Here is a 10,860-nt window from a genome sequence, read left to right as displayed (position 1 = left end):
CTGGAGTACGGTGGCACGTTTACAGCTCACTGCAGCCTCTAACTCCTGGGCTCAAGTGATCCTCCTGCCTCAGCCTACCAAGTAGCTGGGACTACAGGTATGCACCACCACACCTGTCTAATTTTTAAATTTTTTTGTAGAGGTGGAGTCTTGCTATCTTGCCCAGGCTGGCCTCAAACTCCTGGCCTCAAGTGATACTCCGCTCTTGGCCTCTCAGAGCATTGAGATGATGGGTGTATGCCACCACGTCTGGCCTGTTGATTTTTAAAAGTGGATTTTCTTTTCTTTTCTTTTCTTTCTTGAGGCAGGGACTCACTCTGTTGCCCAGTTTGGAGTGCAGTGGTGTGAACACGGCTTACTGCAGCCTTAACCTCCCAGGCTCAAGCAATCCTCCCTCCTCTGTCTGCCGAGTAACTAGGACTATAGACATGAACCACCACACTCAGCTAATTTTTAAATTGTTTGTAGAGACAGAGTTTCCTTGAGTTGCCCAGACTGGCCTCAAACTCCTGGGTTCAAGCAAGCCTCCAACCTCAGCCTCTCAAAGTGCTGGGATTACAGGCATGAGCCACCACCTCCAGCCTGGAATTGTTTTCATAATTACATTCTCATGTTCGTTGCTAGTGTCTAGAAACACAACAGATTACTGTGTGTTGACATTTTGTGCTATAACTTTGCTGAATTTATTCACTAGTTTTAATAATATTTTGGGGGTTCCTCATGATTTTCTGTACATAAGATAGATTGTGTGGTCTGTGAATGGACAGTTTTACTGCTTCCTTGCAGGTATAAATGCTCTTTACTTCTTTTTTTCGCCTAATTGTTCTGGATGGAATTTCCAGTACAGTGTTGAATACAGTGATGAAAATGAGCATTGGTGCCCTGTTCCTGATCTCAGGAGTAAAGCATTGGGCCCTAACAGTAGAGATGGTGCTAGCTACGGGTTTGGCACAAAGGCTGATTGCTGGGTTAAGAAAATTCCTGTCCCTAGTTTGTCAGGTGTTTTTACGATGAAATGGTGTTGAAAGGACTTCTTGCATCTATGGAGATGAGTATGTGGGTTTCTTCATTCTGTTTATTTGATGTTTATTTGCAGGGATGGCTTTAGTATGCAAAACCAGCTTGATTTTCTGAGGAAAGTATTTAGTGATCATGGTGTGTAATTCTTTAAATATATGCTAGTATCAATTACAATTTTTTTTTGAGCATTATTAATTGTATAATTATACTAGACATTGATCTATACCTTTCTGTTCTTGTGATGTCATGTCCTAGTGTGATTTAGTCTTAAATTGGGGATGGGATTGGGGATGGGTTGGTTTAGTATTTAGAGTATTAAGGGTTAGAAGTTTGGAAGATAAAATTTAGCAGAAATGGGACGTACCTGAGGGTTTGTGGGGAAGCCTGGGATGAGGTCAGGGTCAGAGTCAGGGTTTAGGGGTGGGTAGCAAGAGAGTGCCTGTAGCCTTCACCAACAGTAAATTGTATCAGTCCTTTTAATCTTGCAAGTAAGGCAGGCAGAGATATTTCAGTGTTGTTTTAATTGTCACCTCCTTGAGTTTCTTGTTGAGGCTCAAACTTAACAGGAGTGCCTGGGAAGAAATTAGGATGCAAGAAGTGAGAAGACTGGAGTGTAGCTTTGCAACAGTGCACCAGCCACTGGCTGAACTGCAGGGTTTCCCAGTTTATCTTAAATTTTGAGGAAAAATAACATGTTTTATACTGTTATCACACAAAGAAACTGGACTTTTTCAAATTTATATGGCTAATTTTATATACTTTCGTTGTTATATCATGTAACTAAAAGTTTTTATTTTTTTTCCCTGCTTGGTAAGTTGGCAGAGGGCATGTCTTTGCTGGTCAGTCTGCTCCATATAAGACTTTCTGTATACTTTTTCATTCCTGTTTGATTTTAAGATTTTTATATAAATGGTTTTTAGTGTCCTAAGATGTCATAAAATTATCTCACATAAAATTTAAAGAAACAGAATTGTTAGAGGATTATGTAGAAGGCAAAAAGAATGTCGTTATTGAAAAGATTTTATAAAACATTTATTTCTAAAAAGTGAGAGGTTACTACTAGGCTATGCTTCTGACTATCCCTAATCATAAATTTTGTTTTATCCACTTTTGTTCACTGTGAAAATCAGTTATATTATTAACATTATATTTAATAAGTTACATGTGATACCAATGCAATATTTTGAATTTCTGCTTAACTTTGAGGAAATATATCTTAAAATGGGTAAAACTGATTTGGTCTAAGTTTGACATGAATCATAAAACAGTGGAAAAAAATTTTTTTACCAGGAAATTGAAACTGTCTTCTATTTCTTGTGTGCCTAAGTACATGAATTCATGTACATAATGGGTAAATTTGATGCCCTGTAAGGTGGTGAGAGTGTCAAGGTCCCAGTGAATTAAATTATGACACAGAACTGAAGAGCAAATGTCTTGAGGCAAGATGGTGAAGTTGAAGTGTTGTCCTTATCAAATAACAGTAGAAAGTTTGTGGTATTTACGGTTGCTTTGTGAACTGATTATATTCTTTGATCATGTATCAGTTCTTTTATTGTAAAAACACATGAGTGTTTTATTATTTATGTATGTTAATAAGTTTTCCTATATGGTCAGTTTATCAATATTATCTTTTGTAACTTCTGTTGTTTTTTTCTTTGAAAAATCTTCTACCATTCATCCATAAATGTTAATCTATATTTTCTTCTGAAATGTTTATTTGTATAATGGTTTCATTTAAAGGACTAAACACTTTTATTAGTCTAAAGTGCTTTTTCCTGGAAATTAGTTTATATTAACACTGTTTTACAAATGAGAAATCAAAACAGTGAAATTCAGAAATATTACAAATCTTTTAAGAGGTAGAATAGCCTTTGGTCTCAGTCAATATACCTTTAGTCCCAGGCTGTGCTCTTAGCCATGAGGTTTAGCCCCACTATCTTGTTATTTGTGAAGTTACAGAGCTGCATTGCAGAATTTCTTTAAAAAAATTTTTTTTAAACTTGAGTTTTAAGTTCAGAGGCACATGTGCAGGTTTGTTATATAGGTAAACTCATGTTATGGGTGTTTGTTGTACACACTGCAGAATTTCAGTCTTCAAACTTTAGTTCATTTGAAATATGGCCTGAATACTGTGACTATAAAACTATTATAAAACAAGACTTTTGTGGCTTAAGTTACAGATGCTATACATTTTTCGGATATATTTTTCAGTGACAGAGTAGACAACAATATTAAGGCTTAATAAATAACATTAGGAGTAGACATTCATTTTATTTTTCTCTTTACTGAGACTTTACCAATATTCCTGCGCCAGAGAGCATAGCATAAGTAAGAAATCAAAGCTGTGAAATTCCAGAGTCCTTAGATATTCATCCTAAAGCATTCCTGCTCAGCTATTTTACTATCTCTTTTGGAGTTTATTTTGGTGTATGTGTTGTGGTAGTCATATCTTCTTAGTTGATTTTTTCCTGAGCCATTTGTTTAATAATTCCTATCGAATCTCATTGGTTTGTATAGCTTCTGCGATGTTACTAAGTTCTCCGCCTCCACATTGTTTTCCGTTGTTACCTAGTCTTTTGGCAACCTTTGAAACCATGGAGACCTTCTGGGGCCAGGGATGTGCAGCGATCAACAGGGGGACAAGGAGATTTAGAGAGCGTGTTTTCTTTTTCTCTTTTTTTTTTTTCCAAAATTCATTCATAAAGCAAGGGGAGACTTGGCTTAACCCTACAGATAGCAAGAGCCCGTGGGTGTCCCAGGCCCTGCAATCCACTTTTCACCTTTTTTTTTTTTTTTTAGATGGCGGCCAGGCGCAGTGGCTCACGCTTGTAATCCCAGCACTGTGGGAGACCGAAACGGGCGGGTCACCTGAGGTCGGGAGTTTGAGATCAGCCTGGCTAACATGGTGAAACCCCGTCTCTACTAAATATACAGAATTAGCTGGGCGTGTTGGTGCACGCCTGTAGCCTGTAATCCCAGCTACTCGAGAGGCTGAGGCAGGAGAATTCGCTTGAACCCGGGAGGCGGAGGTTGCAGTCAGCCATGATCGCGCCACTGCACTCCATCCTGGGAGACAGAGCGAGACTGCGTCTCCAAAAAAAAAAAAAAAAAAAAAAGAGAGAAGATGGAGTCTCGCTGTGTCGCACAGGCTGGAGTGCAGTGGCTCAATCTCGTCTCACTTCAACCTCTGCCTCTCGGGTTCAAGCGACTCTTTTGCCTCAGACTCCCGAGTAGCTGGGGACTACAGGCATCTGCTACCACACCCAGCTATTTTGTATTTTTAGTAGAAACGGGGTTTCACCATGTTGGTCAGACTGGTCTCGAACTCCCGACCTGAAATGATCCTCCCGCCTCGGCCTCCGGAAGGGTTGAGATTACAAGCGTGAGCCACAGCGCCCCGCCCCACTTTCCACTTTTATACCAAAGCGCCCACAGTCTGGGTCAAGCAGCCTCCGGCGGCTGCATGGCAGGAGGGTGGCGGCCCTGCTGCGGGTCCTGTGCCTCAGCACCGCCCGCAGCGGGGAGCCAGGTCTGGCCCCGCAGCTCTGGTAGAGTTCTGGTCCCAGAACCTCCACACCGGGACGCCTTCTGCCTGTCGCCTCCTGCAGGTGCTTCTCCTCAGAGCTCACCGCCTGCCTGCTGAGAAGCTACGGCGGCATCCCAGCCCCTATCGCGCGCCCGAAGCACAGACCCCAGGCCGAAGCCCAGGCCGTGGCCGAGCCAGGTGGTTGGCCGGGCGGCAGCGGCACCAGGCGGGAACCAACTGCCCAGCCCCGACTTGGTGGCCCCCGAGTGCCCGGCGCCCACGACCCTGTGGTCTGGGCTGGGACCAAGGAAGAGCGGGCCCTCAGGCCAGGCGGGCTGCGCACTCGTGACTCTGATGCTGCCTGGGGCGAGCCCTACCCGCTAGTAACGCGGGAATTGCAGCCTCGCTGACACGCAGAGCCACCGCCAGAGCGTCTGGGGGCTTTCTCCAGAGGAGGCCTCAGCATTCTCAAGTTGCAGCCGCTCTGGCCCCGTCCTGCGACAAGACAGCTTTCCCACGGGCTGCCTGTCGTTCTCCATGGCCCAAATGCTCGGCCAACTCCCACGAGGTTTGGCAGAACGCAGGGCCGGTGACAAGCTGTCGCTGACATTGGTGACGCTAGAGCCTTGCAAAGGCATGCTCCGTTGCCGTTGACCGGCTCCGAGAGCCATTGACCACCGGAAGTTGCTGCCACGCGCAGTGAGGCCCCCAGAGGTGTGCACGCCACTGGCTTGTAACTGCTGGGCTTGGCGTTCCTCGCTTGGCGTGGCGTTGCTTGGCTGGCACTGGCTTGGCCTCCCTGGCTTGGCTTGGCGCTTACTCTTTGGACAGTTTGGAAACTGCGTTTCCTGCTTGGAGGTGGTGGCTGAGGTGATCCATTCGTTAGGAGGCTCCTGAGGCTGTGAAAAGCAGGTGGGGACTGAGGTTTCTAAGAAGCCAACGGCATCTGCCTTGAAGACCTCTGGCTTTGGGAGCAAGATGGGCAAATGGTGCTGCCGCTGCTTCCCCTGTTACGGGAGGAGCAGCGAGGACGGCGTGGGCTGTGGAGCCGAGCACAATGACGGCGCCTTCCTGGAGCCTGGGTATGACGTCTGCCTGGAAGATCTTGGCGATCTCCACAGAGCTGCCTGGAGGGGCACAGTTCCCAGAGTGGAGCTCATTCTCATGCTCAGGAACCCTGGCTTGGACAAGAGAGACAAGAAGAAGAGGTAACGGGCCGGGCGGGGGCTGGGAGGGTGGGGAACTGGGAGAAGCCCTTTCCCTGGGGGATGGGGTGGGGTGCGGCCCTCCTGTCACCGGCCCAGCTTTCTCGCCCCCGCAGGCCGCGCAGCACCTGGGATGTGGAATCCGTGGAGGAGTCACAGGGCCCAGGCAGCTTCATGAGCCCCCAAAACGAAAACCACACGCAGCCGTGATTTCCCTATAATGCACTTTAGAGACAACTTTAAAGTGATTTAACTTCCAAAATTAAGTCTATATATTTTATTTTTTGTTTATTTTTTGAGACGGAATCTGGCTCTTGTCACCCAGGCTGGAGTGCGGTGGCGCGATTTCTGCCTCGCGGGTTCAAACGATTCTCCTGCGTCAGCCTCCCAAGTAGCTGGGACTACAGGCGCGCACCAATACGACTGGCTAACTTTTTCCTATTTTTAGTAGAGACGGGGTTTCGCCGTGTTGGCCAGGCTGGTCTCGCGCTCCTGACCTTCAGATGATCCGCCCCGCTCGGCCTCCCAAAGTGCTGGGATTACAGGCGTGAGCCATCGTGCCCGGCCCGATATTTTATTTTTAAAGTGCACAGTTTAAAACATGTTATTCACATTATAGAAAAGTGTATAATGAGAGAAATAGTCCCCATAATATATTAACTTCTGGGCTAAAAATTCTTTGGATAAAATCCAATATCCATTTTATATCCACGTATCCCTATGTAAATATATACTTTACTGAGGAACCTTAGAAACATTAAAGTGGGAAGATGGTTCGTGTTCTTGCATAGGAAGAATTATTTTTCTCAAGATGGGAGCTCTTTCTGCATTTATCAGTGTCATCTAACCCAAATAAAAACACCAAAGTTTTAACATTTAAAAATTACACATGCTGTATTTTATTGTTATGATCACATTAAAATTTTTTGTAATGCAATGAAAACCAATTTGCCTTCGTAGATACCAAAATGTGCTTTTAATTTCTACAAATGGTTTACTAACAGCTGGAAGACGTACATGAATGAGACAGAATGCAAAATTCAGAAACACCCCAATATATAAAAGAATTTAGCACTTGATAATGGTGACATTTCATATTAGTAGAAAAAGATTATTTATTTGTAAATGGAGTGTCTGCTGTTTGGAGAAAACTAGCTAAATATGTCACAAAAATAGGTTCTGGATGGAATATAGATTAAAAATTTTAAGTATACAAAATGAGAAAACTACCAGAAGAAAACACAAGTGCATGTTTATACAGATACACTTTTATGTTGACAAAGACCTTCCTAAGGAACTCACAAGCAAGCATTTTGAAGGTTGGTTTAGCAAAATAGAAATTGAAACACCCCATATATAAGAAAAAAATTGACAAAACACAACAAACTTGCAATGTATTTACAACATACATGTATATACACATACCAGATGAACCATGTATTTTCATTTTACAGAGAATTATTTCAAATCAACAAGGAAATAAGCCTAACTTAAAATTGGGCAAAGTACTTGTTTGCAGCTCTACAGTTGACCTACGCACATCGGAAAACACAGCCCTACAGTTGACCTATGCACATATTTAGTGTTCCCAGTAAGAGAAGGAATTTAAGTTAAAAGAGGAATAAAATACTGTTTTTTATCTGCAAAGTTGTGAGGATGAAGAGCAGTGGTACTTATAAGGCTGAGTAAAAGGCGTTTAAGTTGCTGATGGCTTTTCAAATAGACAATTTGGTGGTAAGTGCTACGTTAAAAATATATATGCTCTTTATGCAACAATTCCATGATACTGAAGTATCTTTAGGAAATTATTAGATACATTTAATTCATTTTCCTTAGTACTGCTGAAAATAGCAATGTTTTAAGAAGAACTCATATAGTGGATTTTATAAACAAATTTCAGTGCACTCATAGGATGGAATAATATATAGCCATTGAAGGTGCCAATAGATACAGACATATTGAGGGAGAAGAAAAGGAAGAAATAGATAAACAATTAAGGCTGGTCCTCAGGAAAGCTGCCTGCCTGAAAAGTCACAGCTACAGTGCACAGCTGCAAAATAGAGCAGCTTAGAGAAAAACTCAGACTGCAGAAGCTGCCCGCCTGAAGAACGACAGCCTACAGTGTATCTGCGCAGATAAGCAGGCAAGGCAGGCAAAGTCCTGTATAGAAGCCCTTTGTTCTTTGTGTGATTAGCGAGGTCCCAGGAAAAAGTTTCCTCCCCTTTTCAGGCATATACATGGTGGGAACTTGCACAGGGAGGAGGGGTGCTTACCTAAAACAAACCCACAGTTGTACGAACAAGAGAAAGAGTGCTTTATGCTTGCTTAGAGACATACCCACACCTACACAGATGAGGGTGAGTTGTGAAGACAGTTTATAGTTAAGAAAAGTTACTCAAGCAGTTATAGAGATGAGAGCAGTCTTTTATGAAAGCTTTTGAATTCAACTGTAACCTGGCAGTCCACTCAGACTCCCCTCTCCACTGCAGAGAGCTTTATTCTTTGGCTTATTAAACTTTTGCCCCAGCCTTACCTTTTGTGTCCATGCTCCTTAATTTTATTGGTTGTGGACCATAAGCTCTACTACTCTCAGGACCTTCCATCCTTAGAAACTTCGTGTTTACCTGCCTAGGCTGAGCAAGCTGAGAGACTGAACATTGCAGTATGAGGACTTCATCCCAGTGGAAGCTTTTCCTCCCTCCTTTCATACAAAAGCATTTCTGAAGGTAGAAAATAGTAAAAGAGAACCTTCAATTGCCATTTTGGAAATTTAAATCCTAATATTAGTCATTGAAAATATCTGATTTACATACATTCTGTAAATCTAAGTACTGAATTAAATGAGCCATAACTATTCGTTTGAATCCAGAGTTTCTGTTGGCTTAAACATTTTTGAAAATAAGAATTAATTTGTTTAAAAAATTTGTTGTTTTAACCCCAGCCCTCTTTTTCTATAGTACTTTTTAGAAGTGAAATTTATTTAAATGCCAGTCATCTTGGTAGAACTGTCCTAGACTTATTGTATATATAATATTATATTTACTGTGAGGCACCATGAATTGTATGATGCCCCATTATTCTTATGTATTAATAAGGGAATTATTTAAGTACTGCCAATTATAGTTGTAATAAATTATGAATTATAAGTGGCATACCAATGTGAGAAATGTTAAAATATGAGAAAATGAACATGTTAGAATTATTGACATACAATGTCAGCTCTAGTCTTTAAAACATACCTCAAAGTGTAGGTATAATTGTATTACTTTACTTAATTAAACTGTCTTTGTTAAGTGGTAGTAATGTAGCAGGACGAGCCACAGACAAAACTCCTCAGACACCGAATTAAAGAAGGAAGGGGTTTATTCAGCCGGGAGCATTGGCAAGACTCCTGTCTCAAGAGCCGAGCTCCCTGAGTGAGCAATTCCTGTCCCTTTTAAGGGCTCACAACTCTCAGGGGGTCCACAAGAGAGTCGTGATCGATTGAGCAAGCAGGGGGTACGTGACTGGGGGCTGCATACACTGGTAATCAGATCGGAACAGAATAGGACAGGGATTTTTACAGTGCTTCTCCATACAATGTCTGGAATCTATAGATAACATAACCAGTTAGGTCAGGGGTCAATCTTTAACTACCAGGCCCAGGGCACAGCGCCGGGCTGTCTGCCTGTGGATTTCATTTCTGCCTTTTAGTTTTTACTTCTTTCTTTGGAGGCAGAAATTGGGCATAAGACAATATGAGGAGTGGTCTCTTCCCTTAGTAATAGCAAAAATTATAATATCTAATAATTATTGAGCTGTTACTTGTGCTAGGAACTGTTCTAAATGCTTTGCATAGAGTCTCATTTAAGCATCACAGTGGTTTCCAATGAGAGAGCTACTATTTTCATTCTCATTTTATTGATGAGGAAATTCAGGCACAAAATTGCTAAGTGATAGCTAGGAAGTGACAGAGCTTAAAGTAGGACTGCAGCCCAAGTTGAATGGAATCCAAGGGCCACAATCTTTCTGTTCAAATTGGCTGCTCTTTTATTAATGTAGTGAGTAGTAAGAGTTAATAGATATGGTGCTTTTTTCACAAGAAAATTAAATATTTTTTTGAAGGCAGAGGAATAGCAAGCTATTCAGTGTTTACGATGAATCATTGTATGTTTTTAGATAATGCACTATGACTAAAAAGTCTTCCCACTCTCAGGACTGCTCTACATTTGGCCTGTGCCAAAGGCCATTCAGAAGTGGTAAAACTCCTGCTGCACAGAAGCTGTCAACTTCATGTCTTGGATGGGGAAAAGAGGACAGCTCTCATAAAGGTATATAGTAGCCAACTATTTCAGCATGACATGGATTTGATTTCAATATATAGAATAAAAATGAATTTATCTCATTTAAATATAACTAGTTGGTGAAACCTGTGGAATGTTTGTTTTCACTTCCTAGAATTTACAATCTATTTCTTGGCCTAATACTGACAGGCTGTCCAATGTCAGAAAGAGGAATGTGCAACTATTTTGCTAGAACATGGCACTGATCCAAATATCCCAGATGTCTATGGCAATACTACTCTACATTATGCCATCTATAATGAGGATAAATCAATGACAGAAAAACTACTTTCATACGGTGCAAATATTGAATCAGAAAACAAGGTATAGATCAACTAGTTTTGTTTTCAAAATATTTGAAATGCATTTATTTATTTATTTTTAAACTTTTAATTTCCATAAGTTTTTGGGGAACAGATGGTATTTGGTTCATGAGTAAGTTCTTAGTAGTGGTGATGTGTGAGATTTTGGTGCACCCATCTCCTGAGCAGTACATACTGAACCCAATTTGTGGTCTTTTATCCCTCACTCCCTTCCCAGCCTTCCCTCCTGAGTCTCCAAAGTCCACTGTGTCGTTCTTATGCCATTGCATTCTCATAGCTTAGCTCCCATTATGAGTGAGAACATATGATGTTTGATTTTCCTGTCCTGAGTTACTTCACTTAGAAAATAGTCTCCACGCCTCTGCCTGGCCGCCACCCCATCTGGGAGGAAGTGAGGAGCATCTCTGCCCAGCTGCCCCATCTGGGAAGTGAGGAGCGCCTCTGCCCGGCTGCCACCCCCTATG

General features: G+C 42.1%; 1 protein-coding gene across 1 annotated transcript in view; it reads left to right on the top strand.

The window, feature by feature from the left end:
* Positions 1-5,402: 5,402 nt before the first annotated feature.
* LOC129011670 (POTE ankyrin domain family member A-like) overlaps positions 5,403-10,860 on the top strand; it is a 55,403-nt gene continuing 49,945 nt past the window's right edge. Inside the window, exons 1-3 of the mRNA XM_054446822.2 lie at positions 5,403-5,754; positions 9,947-10,061; positions 10,224-10,397. Of these exons, the coding sequence (XP_054302797.2) occupies positions 5,525-5,754; positions 9,947-10,061; positions 10,224-10,397 (519 nt within the window). The 5' untranslated portion in view covers positions 5,403-5,524. The remainder of the gene's footprint in view (positions 5,755-9,946; positions 10,062-10,223; positions 10,398-10,860) is intronic.

Source organism: Pongo pygmaeus, chromosome 14 (assembly GCF_028885625.2).
Source record: "Pongo pygmaeus isolate AG05252 chromosome 14, NHGRI_mPonPyg2-v2.0_pri, whole genome shotgun sequence".
NCBI classification, from domain to species: Eukaryota; Metazoa; Chordata; class Mammalia; order Primates; family Hominidae; genus Pongo; species Pongo pygmaeus.
Note: the sequence above shows the minus strand (reverse complement) of the source record. Positions and strands in the feature narration are given on the sequence as shown.